The sequence below is a fragment of the Lampris incognitus genome, chromosome 20 (assembly GCF_029633865.1).
Source record: "Lampris incognitus isolate fLamInc1 chromosome 20, fLamInc1.hap2, whole genome shotgun sequence".
Lineage (NCBI taxonomy): Eukaryota > Metazoa > Chordata > Actinopteri > Lampriformes > Lampridae > Lampris > Lampris incognitus.
This window is the reverse complement of record NC_079230.1, coordinates 24,026,775-24,045,560: the sequence shown is the minus strand read 5'-3', so window position 1 is coordinate 24,045,560 and position 18,786 is coordinate 24,026,775. Positions and strand designations below refer to the sequence as shown.

The 18,786-nt window shown below is 46.7% G+C and overlaps 1 protein-coding gene across 2 annotated transcripts in view; it reads left to right on the top strand.

Moving 5' to 3' along the window:
* Window positions 1-6,579: 6,579 nt before the first annotated feature.
* capgb (capping protein (actin filament), gelsolin-like b) overlaps window positions 6,580-18,786 on the top strand; it is a 33,985-nt gene continuing 21,778 nt past the window's right edge. Inside the window, exons 1-2 of one of the 2 annotated variants that reach the window (XM_056300515.1) lie at window positions 6,580-6,691; window positions 18,310-18,503. In XM_056300515.1, the coding sequence (XP_056156490.1) occupies window positions 18,311-18,503 (193 nt within the window). In that variant the 5' untranslated portion in view covers window positions 6,580-6,691; window position 18,310. Of the gene's footprint in view, window positions 6,692-18,306; window positions 18,504-18,786 lie in introns of both variants that reach the window. The other variant, XM_056300518.1, reaches the window with a different exon arrangement.

The window sequence follows — 18,786 nt, the reverse complement described above, 5'->3', positions numbered from 1 at the left end:
TGACACAATTACAATCAGGACAAATTAAGTCAAGACAAGCCATTTTAAGTTAGTTAAGTTAGGTTAAGTCACGTTAAGTCCTTTTAAGATAGTTAAATTAGTTAAGTATCTAAGTTAAGTCATTTTAACTTAAATTAAGTTAAGTTGAGTTGTTGGGTTAAGATAAGTTAAGCCATTTTACGTTACTTAAGTTGTTAAGGGAATATTCTGCTTTTCATACTTGGGTTTTATCTTAACAGTTTGCCACCATACATATGAGTCATAAATCAAGTTGTCTTTCAATAATAATAACAAAAGAAAACCCAAAACCACATTTCAAATTTCAAGCACAGAAACAAGATGAGTTGCAGTTTCCACAGACTGGAGCTTCCTTTGCCAAACTAAATCAGTAGCTCAGGGAGGCAAAAAAAGCACACAAAAGCAGCTTTTCTCAGACATAATACTTTAAACATCATCTGACTATGGATGATTCATCTTAGCTCTGACGTTTGGCCTGATATAGTTCTTTGAAAGAGGAAGTTCAGATGACTAACCAGATGGAGTGACTTCATGTCTACAAATGCCATTAAAAATCAGTTGTAGGTTTTGTAGATGGTCTTCCACTTCCGGTGTGGGAAGATGGCAGTGCAAATTATATTTGCAGCGGCCTCACCCAGTACCATCCACGCAATGTCTTTGTCAAGGATGGATTAGTACCCCCTGGGGCCCTGGGCACTACAACTCATACCCCCCCCACACACACACACACCATGCCCACCCCACGCAGCCATTAAACCCCACCTTAACTATTTTGAGCTTCCAGTCAAGCTGGCATGTGAGATTTACCACATCATAATCATGCAGCTATCCCAGATAACATCTGAATGTGGGCCACTTCAGGCAATGATGCGGCACCGATGGCCTTCTTCTGACCCTGCAAAATGGATGTGAGCCTGAAGTGGCCCACATGTACAATAGCAAATATGGTCCAAATATGCCAAATCAAATGTGGGCCTTTTTGGCAAAGATGTGGTTCTCTTAGCAACATGTAATCTGGATGTGAACCTGAAGTGGCCCATGTGGTAAATGGTGAATATGGCCCAAATATCATAAAACAAATATGGGCCACCTTTGGCAAATATGTGGCACATACGGCATTGCTATGGCTTGGTTCTGGCCCAGATCTGGCAAACAGGAGCGGACCGCCCATGTGCCATCATTCCATGTGGTATGTGGGCCAGGTGAAAGTGGTGGCGTGGGACAGTTCCGGGCCACAGCAATTTTGCTATCTGGGATTGGTCAAAGAGTGAATAACCAGTCCAGCTGAGCAGGTATGCCTATACAGCTCAATAGACCAAGTACTGCCATTTCACTCACAAATCACAAGACAAGGAAACAATGGATTAAATCATCCCAAAGCAGTGTATGACTCACTGAAAACCACCCGAGCAGACAGCACACCAGTTATTACTGATACATAATAATGTAACTGACTAGGAATAGGTTTACAACAATGCCATCCTAAGGTAATCACATAGCACAGCTGAATGCAGGTTTCAAAATAAGGCTCATTAAGTGAACTAGGCAACTTCACACAGAACTGCAAAAGCCAACATATAATGAACTTGACAAACTGACTCCAATACAATATAGCAGCGTCACACCACAGTGATGAAATACACATGATGCAAACAGCATATCAAATAAACTCGTCCACAAAATATACAGTAACACACAATCACGAAAGATACTGCTCAATGCACAGAATTTTTTTTTTTACTCCCATTGCAGAAGGCCGTTTTGCGCTAAGAGGTCCCTGGGCATGTGCCCAGGTTGCCCATATGGTAGATCCGGCAGCGGTCTTTGTCCATGTCTGCGTCTAAGTTTGTCTTCGTGTGACGGCTGGGAGAGCTGGCGCGGGATCGGCTGGGAGAGCTTGGTCTGCTGCGTCCTGTGGGCCCAGAGACCATGGCCCTGTCCGGAGCTGCGCCCGAAGAGGAAACACCGAGGGCGGTCTGACAGGATGCGGAAGCGGGGCAGGCTAAGCTAAACTGCTAGCCCATGCAGACCGGTAGTTCCGATAACACCGAGGGTGGTCTGGCAGCGGCCTTGCCTAACCTTGACTGTGTTTTTAGTGTCGTCGCGTGGAGTGTGGGGAGGTGTGTCAAAGGTGTCTGGCTGGGAGAGCTAGCGTTGGATTGGCTGAGGGAGGTGGTCTGCTGCACCTGATGGGCCCAAGGACTACGGCCCTGACTGGAGCTGCACCCGAAGAGGAAACACCGAGGGCGGTCTGACAGGATGCGGAAGCGGGGCAGGATAAGCTAACTGCTAGCCCATGCAGACTAGCAGTTTCGATAACACTGAGGGCGGTCTGACAGGATGCGGAAGCGGGGCAGGCTGAGCTAACTGCTAGCCCATGCAGACAGGCAGTTCCGATAACACCGAGGGTGGTCTGGCAGTGGCCTTGCCTAACCTTGACTGTGTTTTTAGTGTCGTCGCTCGGAGTGTGGGGAGGTGTGTCAAAGGTGTCTGGCTGGGAGAGCTAGCGTTGGATTGGCTGAGGGAGGTGGTCTGCTGCATCCGGTGGGCCCAAGGACTACGGCCCTGACTGGAGCTGCACCCGAAGAGGAAACACCGAGGGTGGTCTGACAGGATGCGGAAGCGGGGCAGGCTAAGCTAACTGCTAGCCCATGCAGACCGGCAGTTCAGGCAGTCATCCTGGCATTAGTTCTCCTGGACAGTGATTTTTGTTTAGTTTGGATATATATGTGTTAGTTTGGATGTATGTGTTGGTATGGATATATGTGTTCTCATAGTTATTGTAGTTTTTGAATATATGTTTTTGTCTTTGTGTTGCACTGCTGTGGGCTGGGGGATGTTAGAGTTGCCCCCCCCGTTTGCAGCTATAACAGCTTCCATTCTACTGGGAAGGCTTTCCACAAGATTTTGGAGTGGGTCTGTGGGAATTTTTGCCCATTCATCCCGAACAGCAATTGTGAGGTCAGGCACTGATGTTGGATGAGAAGACCTGGCTCACAATCTCCATTCTAGTTCATCCTAAAGGTGTTCGATGGGTTTGAGGTCAGGGCTCTGTGCGGGCAAGTCGAGTTCTTCCACACCAAACTTATGCAACCATGTCTTAATGGACCTTGCTTTGTGCACTGGGGTACAGTCATGCTGGAACAGAAAAGGGCTCTCCGCAAACTGAATTGCCCAAAATGTCTTGGTATGCTGAAGCATCAAGATTTCCCTTCACTGGAACTAAGGGGCCTAGCCAAACCCCTGAAAAATAACTCCATATCCTTATCCCACCTCCACCAAACTTTACAGTTGGCACAATGCAGTCAGGCAGGTAACGTTCTCTTCGCATCTGCCAAACCCAGACTCGTCCATCAGACTGCCAGACAGAGAAGTGTGATGCGTCACTCCACAGAACACGTTATCACTGCCCCAGAGTCCAGTGGCTGCGTGCTTTACACCACTCCATCCGACGCTTGGCATTGTCCTTGGTGATGTAATTAAGGCTTGCATGCAACTGCTCGGCCATGGAAACCCATTCCATAAAGCTCCTGGCGCACAGTTTTTGTGCTGATGTTAATGCCAGAGGAAGTTTGGAACTCTGCAGTTATTGAGTCAACAGGGCGTTGGCGACTTTTTTTACACACTATAAACCCTTTTACAGTTGGTAAACAGTGATCACGTGATTTTGCTGTCAAAATGCACGGGCATACTATGCGTGACGTAGGTCATAAAAGGGTCTAACGTTCAGTTTAAGCAACTCAATTTTAAGTTAACAAAAACAGAATTAACTTATCTGATATAAAATGGGCGCCACATAGGCGTGCATTTTTAATGATGTCTTCGGTCCAGTCCACTCGTTTTATTGCTTGTAGCCACAATCTTCGCCTGTTTGCAGGCGGTAGAAATTAATACCTTTCGTTTTGCAAGACCTGTTCTGGCAACCCACGACACAACAAGATGACATTTTGAAAATGTAAATATCAGTCGATCAAAAATCCACTTGCACTCTGCATTGATCGGAGATGGAGAAGTTGCCTCTTTTGCTGCCAAAATGCGCGCGCATACTATGCGTGACGTAGGTCATAAAAGGGTCTTATGCGCCTCAACACTCGTTGACCCCGCTATGTGACTTTACGTGGTCTGCCACTTCGTGGCTGAGTTGCTGTTGTTCCTAAACGCTCCCATGGTCAACTTTAAGTGGTTAATGGTTAACTTCTAGCGGGGAAGAAATTTCACGAACTGACTTATTGCAAAGGTGGCGTCCTATGACAGTACAACACTTGAATTCACTGAGCTCTTCAGAACGACCCATTCTTTCACAAATGTTTGTAAATGCAGATTGCATGGCTAGCTGCTTGATTTATACACCTGAATGGGTCTGAATGAAACACCGGAATTCAATGATTAAGAGGTGTGTCCCAATACTTTTGTACACACACACACACACACACACATACACACACACATCCATCCATCCATTAGCTGAACCGCTTATCCTGTTCTCAGGGTCGCGGGGATGCTGGAGCCTATTCCACCAGTCATTGGGTGGCAGGCGGGGAGACACCCTGGACTGGCCACCAGGCCATCACAGGGCCGACACACACTTTCACACCTAGGGACAATTTAGTACGGCCGATTCACCTGACCTACATGTCTTTGGACTGTGGAAGGAAACCGGAGCCCTCGGAGGAAACCCACGCAGACACGGGGAGAACATGCAAAATCCACACAGAGGACGACCCGGGATGACTCCCAAGGTTGGACTACCCCAGGGCTCAAACCCAGGACCTTCTTGCTGTGAGGCGACTGCGCTAACCACTGCGCCACTGTGCCGCCCAGAATTAATAATCCCAGGCCATCACAGGGCCGACACACACACACACACACACACACACATACACACACACACAGCTATATATATATATATATATATATGTACAAACTGAGAGTTGATGATTGTTTATGGCATGAAACAGGCTTGTACTGTCTCATAAAGAATTTACTTGACTCACTGGATTCTTTTTCTCCTTATTTGTTGAACACTTTCCCTATCATTGAGTTTTATATATATATATTGTGGTGATATACAATTGAGGGTAGATTCGCCAGGGGCTGCTGCTCCTTTAAGGCAGACGTTCAGAGTGCTGACGTAGGCACTGCTCAGAGTTTCCGGGGTGGAGCCATGTTTTCAGCAGCCTAGCGGTTAGCTGGTTGCCACGAGAGATTGTGCTGTTGTTGTTTTGTGTGGCAAGTAAATGGAATTGACTCGACTCGATCTCTCCGCCTCTTCATTCCTGCACTCCCACAATATATACATATACATACATACACACACACACACATATATATATATATATTAGGTTTTATTGACTTCATTCATTGCACAGATCTCCATGCTATGCCTCCTTTTAATGTGTCGCTGAACGTCCGTGTGGCTGATGTGGCCTCAACTTGCAGTTCAAACCCACCCATGACATATTGACACTAGATAAGGGTCCTTTCTGATTTGTTAGTGTGCCACTCAACAAATCATACGGTTTCCTGTACAATGGTCAGGGACTCAACACAGCTATTTGATTCCCAGACAGGCGTGTCTGGCAGGGGGAAACCACTGATGACTAATGCTGTGTTTGGAGAGCTCTGCTATGTGTTGCTATTTGCTAGGGTTAACATTTGTTGACAATGGAGACCTTAGTTAAAGAAAGAAAGAGAGAGAGAGAGATTTATGGTCAAGTAGGATCTCATGTACGTTGCAACACACATAGGCCTGCCTGCACACGCTGCTAGATAAGAGAAGTTAAGGGCACCTTAAGAGAGAAATCGAACCTTTGTATTCGGTTATTGTGATATTTTCACTGAAGGTTGATGAGGCCTGTATTAGCAATGCTATCTATGTGTGAATCAGTTTTGCAGATGACAATGCCTTTGGAAACAGTTGAGGTTGAGTCCAAGCAAAAAGGCTGCAGATGTACCTTCAATCTAAGCGCTGCACAAGATCACGGTGGGACGTCGCTGCTGCTGCAGCACACAGATTGAAGTGAAGAGCACTGTTTTAGTATAACCACGATTAACATGGGCGAAAGAATAAAGTATCCAGTCGTTAGAACAATCAGTCATGAGGGGAGGGCTTTGTGGACGGACTAAAAAGACTCAAAGTCCAGAATAGATCAGGTAGACTTCCCAGCAACTGCAACCTTCATTTGCAGATAAAGGCTCAGTTTTCTGGGGGTTTTTAAGACAGAATTGGGATTACTCTTATACCCTTATCTTCCCGCAGACTCTTATCTGAATGGGGGGGGGGTCCTAAAGATACTGGGTGTGGTGCATTGGCTATCTAATGTATGTAATCCATTCTCATCTAAACTAGCTTCACCTGTTGGAGAATGCAACATGATTATAAAAACCCCTGGGACCGAATTTTATTTTTTTGCTGCAGTTTCACTTCTATGACATTTCCACACTTCCCTCTTCTGGGTGGGTGGATGAATCAGGGGGGCCGGGCCAAGACCACAAAAGACAGAAGCAGGAAATGTGTGTGTGTGTGTGTGTGTGTGTGTGTGTGTGTGTGTGTGTGTGTGTGTGTGTGTGTGTGTATGCATGCGGGACATGTTCCCTCTTGCATATCTTGCATTTGCTTTCCACTCTTCCGCTGCAGCGTGTTGTCCCGAGCCTTCGTCTCACTTTTGTAAAGGTAAGCCGCCACAGACAAACTTACCCTTCTCTCGGGTTCCTCTCACACAGCCACTCTTCCCCATCCTGTGAAATCTCAGCTTGTCTTGTTTTTGCCGACGTTCTCCTATGAATGACAAGGGAAACAATATCGTTATTTCATTTTCTCTCTCTCCCTCCCTTGCATTCCTCTACCAATCTGTTCATCGGACTATTTCCTGCACCCAGCTGTGGAGTCTCAGGGGGGAACAATGGAGGTTTCAAGCCAGAGACTCCGCTAACTTCCACCCTGTCTGTATAATACATTGCCCCTTTTCCACTACATGGTACCGGCTCGGCTCGACTCGACTCGCCCTTTTTTCGTTTTCCATTACTGGAAAGTACCGGCATTTTGGTGACTGTTACCGCTTCTCTGGTACCACCTTTTGTCGAGGTTCCAGGAAAACCGGTGCAGGTACCAAAATCAATGCGGACCTCTGATCGGTCAGAGAAACGCGTCACTGCGTCATCAATGCGCGCATGGGACGTCACCCGGCATTTTTTAATTACCGAAGCGGAGTTATCTTAAAAGTACATTTTGAAATTGAAAAAAAAATGGAGACCAGCTACACGGAGGGGGTACTGTTACAGTAATGGAAAACGACACAGACAGACATATGTGTCTGTCTGTCTGTCTATGTAGCTATGTGTCGGTCTATCTATCTAGCTGTCGGTCTGTATCTGTGTATCTATCTGTTTGTCTGTCTTTCCATCGGTCTATCAAGCTAGCTGTCTGCGTTTCTATCAGTCTGTCTATCTGATGTGTTGGGAAGTAGCGTCGGTACTAGTTTAAATACTTGGGGTCAACAGTCCGGAGTGGTGAAGGGTGGAGTGGGTGGAGAAGAGTGTCAAAACTGATTTGCAACAGAAGGGTACCAACAAGAGTAAAAGGGAAGGTTTACAAGATGGCTGCGAGACCAGCTATGTTGTATGGTTTGGAGACAGTGGCACTGATGAAAAGACAGGAGGCGGAGCTGGAGGCGGCAGAGTTGAAGATGCTAAGATTTTCATTGGGAGTGACGAAGAAGGACAGGATTATGAACGAATATATTAGAGGGACAACTCAGGTTGGACGGTTTGGAGACAAAGCAAGAGAGGCAAGATCGAGATGGTTTGGACATGTGTGGAGGAGAGATGCTGGGTATATTGGGAGAAGGATGCTGAAGATGGAGATGTCAGGGAAGAGGAAAAGAGGAAGGCCAAAGAGGAGGCTTATGGATGTGGTGAGGGAGGACATGCAGGTGGCTGGTGCGACAGAGGAACATGCAGAGGACAGGGAGAGATGGAAACGGATGATCCGCTGTGGCGCCCCCTAACGGGAGCAGCCGAAAGTAGTCGTAGTTAGCTCACCACACGTTCCAAGTAGCTTGCCCAACACTGTCTGTCTATCTCTCTCCTATCTTTTCCTGCCTTAACATTTTCATGGTAAAATCTGCTGCTGTCTCATGATATAACACTGTAGTGTATTTGGAAGTGCTGACTCTGTCTCTACAGTGAGGTATTCATATCACCAGCAGAGGCAGCCAGCCAGGGTAAGACAGGCTAATACATGAGCCGTCTCTGTGCGATCCATCACTGAGATAAACACTGATGCCTGTAAAAACGGAAGACTGTTTATTGCAGCAAACACTGCAGTTACTGAACTGCTGCTGTCTTGTGAATACAGTCTTTCCCAACCGGCTCTGTCAGAATCTGAACCAGAAACACATCATTGTCAACTTTTGAGGACATATGCATTGAATTTGCCTCGGCACAAGATGCAACGATCACTAAAAACTAAACAAATATCGCAGCACCACCACATAAACAGCCCACAACAGGTGAGGATAACTGCAGAGTGATTAATCAGAACCAGAAACACTTTGTCATTTCATTTCGTGCACTTGTGCACATGAAATGAAACGAAACATCGTTTCCCCCAGCCCACAGCAGTGCAACATAAAGACAAAAACACAAATCCAAACTACAAGAACACATATCCAAACTACCACATATAACTAAAAAAAAAAGAAAATCACTGTCCAGGAGAACGAACGCCAGTCAGGGTGACCATCAGAACTGCCGGTCTGCATGGGCTAGCAGTTAGCTTAGCCTGCCCTGCTTCTGCGTCCGTGGTCCTTGGGTCCACAGGACGCAGCAGACCAAGCTCTCTCAGCCAATCCAACGCTAGCTCTCCCAGCCAGACATGTTCGACACACCTCCCCGCACTCCACTCGACAACATTAAAAACACAATCGAGGCTGCCGGTCTGCATGGGCTAGCAGTTAGCTTAGCTTGCCCAGACCACCCTCGGTGTTTCCTCTTCGGGCGCAGCTCCGGGCAGGGCCGTGGTCTCTGGGCCCACAGGACGCAGCAGACCAAGCTCTCCCAGCCGATCCTGTGCCAGCTCTCCCAGCCATCACACGAAGACAAAACTTAGACGCAGGCGTGGACAAAGACACTGCATGGACGGTACCGGATGAGGCCGCTGCAAACATGAATTTGCGCTGCCATCTTCCCACACCGGGAAGATGTGACATTAGTTAAGATGTGAAATAAATTAAGACATTCAACTTCCAATTTCACTTTCACATTTGTGGAAGTGTTGTGAGTTATCCACATAGAAATATAAGTACATATTAAATTAAATAAAAGTCAGAATGTACTGACATTGCTTGCCAGTACATTCTGCCTTGTTGCTTTGTGTGTCTCTTTCACTCCTTAGCCATTCAGTGTTCCCATGTCATCCCCATTACATCATACATTATCTCGATTCTAATCTCGTTAACTCTTTAAATATAGTAGTACCCTACACACACTTTTATTTCTCTGATACATCAGCGTACACACTTGCGTGTGCACACGCGCGCGCGCGCACACACATACACACACACACACTGTCAATCAGCAGATGACTCTCATATCTCTGTCTGCAGGCTGCTCATATTTCTGTCTGGTGTAACCCTGCATGAAGGACTGACTGGCTCATAACCCTGACCCCAAATCTCTGACCTCACCTCTATCTGTCTGTCTGTCTCTAAAAGATAACCAGGATAGGGTTGTAGTATTCATGTCCACATCTTGATTGCAGGCTTCATAGTGTAACGACTCGAATGACTGGGTGTCGGAAAATCCATATTTTTAAAACGAACATCAAACTTCCCCTGAGGAGAGCAATAAAGAGCAATCTTTTTGATATTATCGTTACTGTTATTATCAATTTATTGAATATTGGAAAATCGGTGGCACGGTAGCGCAGGTGGCACGGTGGCGCAGTGGTTAATGCAGTCACCTCACAGCAAGAAGGTCCTGGGTTCGACCCCCGGGGTAGTCCAACCTTGGGGAGTCCTCTGTGTGGAATTTGCATGTTCTCCCCGTGTCTGTGTGGGTTTCCTCCGGGGGCTCCGGTTTCCTCCCACAGTCCAAAGACATGTAGGTCAGGTGAATCAGCCATACTAAATGGTCCCTAGGTGCGACCCTGAGTAAGGATAAGCGGTTTGGATAATGAATGAATAAATGGGAAATTGGAGTGTGAAAGACAAGGCCAGTGGCGGCGATGACGGACATGGGACATGGGCAGGCCTCGGTAGAGCTACCTGCGGCGAGATGGCTTTGCAGACACTATACGCCAGAGTCATCTCTGACGGTAGGCTCTAGGGGTCGACCGTTATGGGGGGGTTTTTTTCACAGCCGATACCGATAATGATTATTGGTAAGTTCTGGAGGCAGGTAGCCGATATATGGGGCCGATGTTCGGTTGCAGTAAATTAAAAAATATTTGTGCCAAAATTTACAGCAACACAAACCCAAACACAAGGCTGCCTTTAAATGAACATATGTTTAACTGAATTTTGTGTAAAACAGAAAATATTTGAAAAACAAAAATAATGTGCATGATGTTCAAGGCGCTATATAACAACTTGAGCGGAATTCTTTCTTAAATAAAAATAAATAACTTCCAAAACTTAGAAATGGAATGAATTAAACTGCATGGACAGCAGGCAGTAGACGCTGACCAAAATGAATAAATATAATATTAAAATAACTCCACATAAATTGGTTGAAGTGCCCCCAGCAGGCTTTGACTGAACTGAATAGAAAATGTACACTAGCGTCCTTATGTTCCCTTTCTCTTATCTGTAAAGTGATAGTTGGGGCTTTTTGAAGTGAGGTTGTATGGGGTACTTATCGATCGTCAGTGTATTAGCTGCAGTAGAGGGGAGTCTGTGCGCTCCCAGTCTGGAGATTCAGCAGGAGTAGCCGACACGGAATTTGAGGAATGTATTGCTGCAGACGGGGACAAAATGCATTTTAGCCGCTAAAGAAAAGTCTCACCTAAAGGCGTCCGAGTAGCATAGCGGTCTATTCTGTCGTCTACCAACACGGGGATCGGCGGTTCGAATCCCCGTGTTACCTCCGGCTCGGTCGGGCGTCCCTACAGACACAACTGGCCGTGTCTGTGGGTTGGAAGACGGATGTGGGTATGTGTCCTGATCGCTGCACTAGCGCCTCCTCTGGCCAGTCAGGGCGCCTGTTCGGGGGGGGGGATTGGGGGGAATAGCGTGATCCTCCCACATGCTACATCCCCCTGGCGAATGTAGAAGGTAGTTTCACGTGAAAGGGCCGTCTGGCACGTTAGTGGACTTGAATTGTACTGGGGTCAGTCTCCGTCGGTCTTGAGATGGACTTGCAAACTTAAAAGTGTTGGACTCGCCCCCCCCACCTTTTTTCTCCCCAATCGAATTTGTCCAACTACCCTACTCTTCTGAGCCATCCCAGTTTATGCTCCGCCCCCTCTGCTGATCCGGGGAGGGCTGCAGACTACCACATGCCTCCTCCGATACATGTGGAGTCGCCAGCCGCTTCTTTTCACCTGACAATGAGGAGTTTCACCAGGGGGACGTAGCGCGTGGGAGGATCACGCTATTCCCCCCAGTTCCCGTCCCGACTGACCAGAGGAGGCGCTAGTGCAGTGACCAGGAAACATACCCACATCCTGCTTCCCACCTGCAGACACGGCCAATTATGTTTGTAAGGACGCCTGACCAAGCCGGAGGTAACACGGGGATTTGAGCCGGTGATCCCTGTGTTGGTAGGCAACAGAATAGACCGCTATGCCACCCGGACCCTCGGGGACTCGCTCCTTTTAAAGACTCAGTCTGGACTCGGGTGGTCTTGACTTAAAAGACTAAACCAGGCACTGCTGGCCGCTCCGGTGCCCAGGACTAAAAGGGGCACTTCCTGTCTTCCGCCTCCCTGAACAAGTCTCTGTACTTCCTTTCTTTTGTGTGCGGCCCATTGGAGGTCATCTGATTAGATTACAGAGATGAGTTACATCATCACTGATTAAAACCCGATCTAAAATCAATGCCTTTAAAAAAGTGTGTGTTGGTTTCATGCCGCCCGCTCTCCTTTCACATAAGTGGCCGGCTCATAGCGTCACACGTGAGGCCTCTCCCACACCCCTTACCCATCTCTCTCATCCTCTCGTCTGATCGTGGGCCGCTTAACACAAGGTGAGGGTGAGGATGTCAGAAAGAGAAAGGTGGTTGAAAAAAAATAGAGGGGTGAGCATCTTGCCGTCTCACTAATTATCAACTTGGTTTTTAGCTTTAGCCTGAAACCAGGAACCTGACTCCAACACCCCCAAACTCACACACACACACACACACACACACACACACACACACACACACACACACACACACACACACACACACACACACACACACACACACACACACATCCTACCCAGCGGCCCCGGGTATCATCGCCCCGGCTCCTGTTACCTCCTGCATATAAGCTAATGAGGCCAGGTGAGCGCTCACACTCCTCGCCTCCTTGCCACTTCCCCTCGAACCCCTGCGCGCCATATTGGCACACATGCACACAGGTTTGCACACACACACACACACTCCAGTGGACACACAGAATGGAGCCGGAGCCAGACAGCATGCCGGAGGTACCCGAGGAGATCATACAGTTAAGTGGACCGGGCTTTTCTCTCTTCCTCCTTACTTACCCTTCAAGTGGCCATCCAAGCATATAGTAATCCTAACCCGCTGGCCCGCTCTCTCTCTCTTACTCTCTCTCTCTCTCTCCCCCCTAGTGTGAGTCCAACCTTGCATTTCTGTGTTCAAATATTTACTCTCCTTACTGTCATTCTCTCCATCCGTCGCTTTTCTTCTGGCGGTCACTTTTCACTAATTAGCTATGGCTGTTTGGCGTTCTGCTGACCTGTCACTTACTGAAATGAAGGGGCGCATCAGATTATACTGGCAGTGATATCGGACGTGAGGACAGGAGGGGGATTTGAGGGTACCTGCCCTAAAGAGTCACTGGCTTTATTACCTGTTGACTTCATCATCAAAGGGCGGTACCGGCATCCTCTGAGGGGTGGTTTGGTTTTGGGACCTACGGCACGGTTCGCGAGTCGCTTTGACAGGATGTTTGTTTTTTCCCTCCTGATCTGACGACGTTTTCGAGACGGAGCTTGTGTGAAGCGTAGAAGCAGTGCAGGACGCAGCCTGGCAGCACGGGGTTAACTGGGAAGCTGCACGTTGTTTATATGTTGTGGGCGAGTCAGAGCTGCATTTTGTGTGTCTTTAGATTGGAATCACACAGACACATACACATGCACACACGCACACACACAACATACAAAACACACTCATGCACACACACACACACACATACATACAAACACACAAAACACGTGCACACACAAAATTGTTTGCATGTTTTGGTTACACAAAACACACACACAAAACACACACATACGCACGCACACACACGTGCACACACACGTACACAAAACATGCGCTCACACACACACACACAATTGTTTGCATGTTTGGGTTATTTTGGAAAGGCACACACATGCACAAACACACACAACACACACTAAGAGGTAGAGGAAGTGCTGTGTAATGTGTCCGTAAGTGTCTGTAATGACAGTAATCATGTCAGATGAGGACACACACACTGGTTCTTCTAATGCTGCTGTCTCTGTGTAGTGTGTGCTACCCGCCGCCTGTCCAGGAGCTGCATGAAAACACAAAGCGGCAGCTGTCAATAATAATCATGCTGCAGGATGTGCTGAGAGCTCCAACACATGCATTTTAATTTGCTTCCTGTTTATGTTGCCGGATGCAATGAAACATGCGGTTGTGGTGATGACACCACTGATAAGATTGAGACAGAAACATTTCCTCCCTTTGCTTTTGTCGTATTGCCAATGATCCTCACTCGACACGTCGACAGTGGTCTGCCCAGGAAGAGGGTGACCATCATGGGTTTAGCTGCAGTGTGGGTACTGTCAGGTTTCAAACACTTTTGTGCTTCTCGTTCACCGAAAGCCTTTCCAATAGCTGCAGAGAATCACTGCAACCACATGAATTACTGCATACCAAGTGATGCTTTTTACAACCACATGAATACTACATACCGAGTGATGCTTTTTACAACTGCATGAATACTACATACCAAGTGATGCTTTTTACAACCACATGAATACTACACACCGAGTGATGCTTTTTACAACCGCAGCCCTGCAGCGCCTCGGTAATGACCCGGACACACATGATGAAAACACGGCTGGTCATGTGTGACTGATCTTTCTACTTTATACGTATATATACACACACACATATATATAAATATACACACACACACACACACACACACATATATATATATATATATATATATATATATATATATATATATAAAGATCAGTCACAGCTGGTCATGTGTGACTGATCTTTATATACATTGGCCTATTTTTTATATCTCTTATTCTCTCACAGCAAAATGCAATGCAACAAGGTGAGGGAGATGAGAAGTAGAGAGAGAGAGAGAGCATACATTGGAGGACAGAAAGAGAGATGAGATGAGAAGAGATGAGAAGTAAAGAGGGAGAAAGATAGAGTTGGATGACAGAGAGAGAGGAAAGAGAGATGAGATGAGAAGTAAAGAGGGAGAAAGAGTTGGATGACAGAGAGAGAGATGGGAAGAGATGAGATGAGAAGTAAAGAGGGAGAAACATAGAGTTGGATGACAGAGAGAGAGATGAGAAGAGATGAGAAGTAAAGAGGGAGAAAGACAGAGTTGGATGACAGAGAGAGAGGAAAGAGAGAGAGGAGATGAGAAGTAAAGAGAGAGAGGGAGAGAGAGGAGAGAGATGAGCAGTAAAGAGAGAAAGATAGAGTTGGATGACAGCAAGAGAGAGGAGAGAGAGATGAGCAGTAAAGAGAGAAAGAGTTCGATGACAGTGACAGAGAGCGAGAGAAGGTAGAGAGAGAGGAGAGAGAGAGGAATGATAGCGAGAGGAGAGAGAGTGAGAGGAGCAGTAAAGACAGTTGGATGACAGAGAGAGAGAGAGAGAGAGAGAGAGAGAGAGAGAGAGAGAGAGAGAGAGAGAGAGAGAGAGAGAGAGATACTTGAGTGACAACATTTTCCTGGCTCACTGTCACATGTGACATGATCCATCTTGTGTATGGGCACACCCTGTTTTGTGCAATAACATTAGCGTGGTGTTTGTCATGCCATCCTGGTGTTGTGTTGCATAAAAGTAATGTGATGTAGCCTATGGTCCCTGGCCAGCTACACAATCCCCTACCTAGCATCTCCTCCTCTATCTAATCAGCCGCTCCACATTCACCAGTCAGTCATCCTATTTGTTCTGTTTTGTACGGTTTATACTCACTGTGAAGCAGTTTGCAACAGTTGTTTTAAAAAGTTCAGTACAAACAGAGTTCCATCATTATCATTATTATTATTATCCCTCCTCCTGTGTTTCTTAATAGGATTAACATGTGGAATGATGGTTAAATTCTCGCGTGTGTGTGTGTGTGTGTGTGTGTGTGTGTGTGTGTGTGTGTGTGTGTGTGTGTGTGTGTGTGTGTGTGTGGCTGTGCTTCAATGAAATTTCTTTGGTTTAAACACAGGTCTCATACCAACACAAGTCACCGAAATGTGACTTGTGTTGGTAAGAGTAAAGCTTACATACATGGGGGCGGTAGTTTTTCTCGTCCCGGTCAGAGTTTGACGCTTTTCATGTCTCAGCCGCATCCTTCTACGTCTGGTCTTTGGTCTTTGACTCCACAAAGCAATTGGACGTTTGACGAGTTGTTCAGATGGAGGGACTTTGGCACGACTGTCCTTTGCTTTTTCACCTCTTCTTTCTCTATCTAAAACTTTGCATTCATCCAAAGGAACATTACACCCACACATTACTAAATAATTACACATCATAATTAACTCATTACCCCATTCTCTTCAAAGGTAGGTTTACCTTCTTGGCTATGGAAGAATTTTTGGTGCTTGAATAAATCTAAGTCACACGAACTCTTCTATCTCCTCCCATTCACTTGGGCCAGTACCTGACAATTGGGCTACACGGTGGCCCAGTGGTTAGCACTGCTGCCTCAGAGCAAGAAGGTCCTGGGTTCAAACCCCAGGCCGTCCCAGGTCCTTTCTGTGTGGAGTTTGCATGTTCTCTCGGTGTCTGCACAGGTTTCCTCTGGGTGTTCTGGTTTCCTCCCTTCCTTCCTCAGCGAGCAGCAGTATGGTTTCATGCCACGAAAGAGCACTACAGATGCGATGTTTGCTCTGAGAATGTTGATGAAGAAGTATAGAGAAGGCCAGAAGGAGCTACATTGTGGATTTAGAGAAAGCATATGACAGGATGCCAAGAGAGGAGGTGTGGTATTGTATGAGGAAGTCGGGAGTGGCACAGAAGTATGTAGGAGTGGTGCAGGATATGTTTGAAGGGGGAGTGTGACAGTGGTGAGGTGTGTAGTTGGACTAACAGATGGGTTCAAGGTGAAGGTGGGATTACGTCAAGGATCGGCTCTGAGCCCTTGTTTGCAATGGTGATGGACAGGTTGACGGACAAGATCAGACAGGAGTCTCTGTGGACCATGATGTTCACAGATGACATTGTGATCTGTAGTGAGAGTAGGGTGCAGGTTGAGGAGAGCCTGGAGAAGTGGAGGTATGCACTGGAGAGAAGAGGAATGAAAGTCAGTAGGAGCAAGACGGAATACCTATGCGTGAATGAGAGGGAGGACAGTGGAATGGTGAGGATGCAAGGAGTAGAGGTGACGAAGGCGTATGAGTTTAAATACTTGGGGTCAACTGTCCAAAGTAACGGGGAGTGCAAAAGAGGTGAAGAAGAAGAGAGTGCAGGCAGGGTGGAGTGGGTGGAGAAGAGTGTCAGGAGTGATTTGCGACAGAAGGGTACCAGCAAGAGTTAAAGGGAAGGTTTACAAGACGGTTGTGAGACCAGCTATGTTATATGGTTTGGAGACAGTGGCACTGACGAAAAGACAGGAGGCGGAGCTGGAGGTGGCGGAGTTGAAGATGCTAACATTTTCATTGGGAGTGACGAAGACGGACAGGATTAGGAATGAGCATATTAAAGGGACCGCTCAGGTTGGATGGTTTGGAGACAAAGCAAGAGAGGCAAGATTGAGATGGTTTGGACATTTTCAGAGGAAATATGCTGGGTATATTGGGAGGATGATGCTGAATATGGAGCTGCCAGGAAAGAGGAAAAGACGAAGGCCAAAGAGGAGGTTTATGGATGACATGCAGGTGGCTGGTGTGACAGAGGAAGATGCAGAGGACAAGAAGAGATGGAAACAGATGATCCGCTGTGGCGATCCCTAACGGGAGCAGCCGAACATAGTAGTAGTAGTAGTAGTAGTAGCTTCGGTTTCCTCCCACCATCAAAAAGACATGCACGTTAGGGTTAATACTCCTGCCTGTACCCCTGAGCTAGGCAATGGAAAGAAGAACTGGAGTTGGTCCCCAGGTGCTGCAGCTGCCCACTGCTCCTATACAATAGGATGGGTTAAATGCAGAGCACAAATTTCAGTGTAAGAATACGATTCATTGTAAGAATACAATGTCAAATAGTGGCTTTCATATCCATCGTTAGGATGCGCTTATCCTCTTTTCCAGTCTCGTCCCATCGAAACTATATTTGGTTTGTAAAACTGCAAAAGAATTTTGAAATCTTAAATGATATGATTTGATAATTGGACTGATATAATATTTCAACTATATCTCATTAGTATTAGAAGTAGCATCTGTAGTGCCTCCTTGCACCTTAGTTTTCACTTACATGACCAAAGTTTTGTGCTATCCTGTGACCCATACAGTTCTGTTTTTTTTTGTTCGTGTAGAACAGGGCTGGGCAACATGACCCAGAAAGGGCTGGTGTGGGTGCAGGTCTTTTTTTTTTTCAACCAAGCAGTTACACATCTGATTCTATTAGTCAACCAAAAGTCTTTGCTGAGGACTTTGATTTGTAGACTCAGGTGTGTAACTGCTTGGTTGGAACAAAGACCTACACCCACGCAGGCCCTTTCTGGATCATTTGCCCATCCCCGAAGAAATGCAAATAAAGTTGAATTGAACTGAACTGGATTGAAATCCATCCCTCACATGACCGCAAATATAATCTTCCTCCCTGCTTCTCTCCTCGGCCTATAACCGTCTCCAACCCATCAGCCAAATGCCTCCATATGTTGCGAGAAGAGGTTCTTCACCAGCGCTTTACCTTACATCTCTGACCAGCCAATTTCTTCCCTCTCTCTTCCTCTCTTCCAGCAGAATGCTGCCGTTCCAGGCAGCACCAGGCCAGTTTGGGCCGGAGATTCGACAACCAGGTCTATGGGTGTGGAGGGTGGAGAAGATGAAGGCGGTGCCGTTGGACCCCTCTGAGGTTGGCGCCTTCTTCAACGGAGACTCCTACCTGGTGCTGCAGAACCGCGGCGAGCTGGGCACAGACCTCCACATGTGGATAGGTGAGAACCTGGTCGTTTACCCCACCCCAAAAAGTGTAAATATAAAGTGTATTCAATGAAATCGAGCCACAGTCACAATAAGCTGGGAAACTAGAAATATCAATTATTTGGCAAATCTTTCCACTAAATTACAAGTTTTAGTATACTGTTTAGTATACAGTATCCTTTATAGTATATCTTTTAGTATGTAGAGTATATGACATTTGATATACTTTAATGATCCCCGTGGGGAAATTACGCTCTGCATTTAACCCATCCTAGCTGTGTAGCTAGGAGCAGCGGG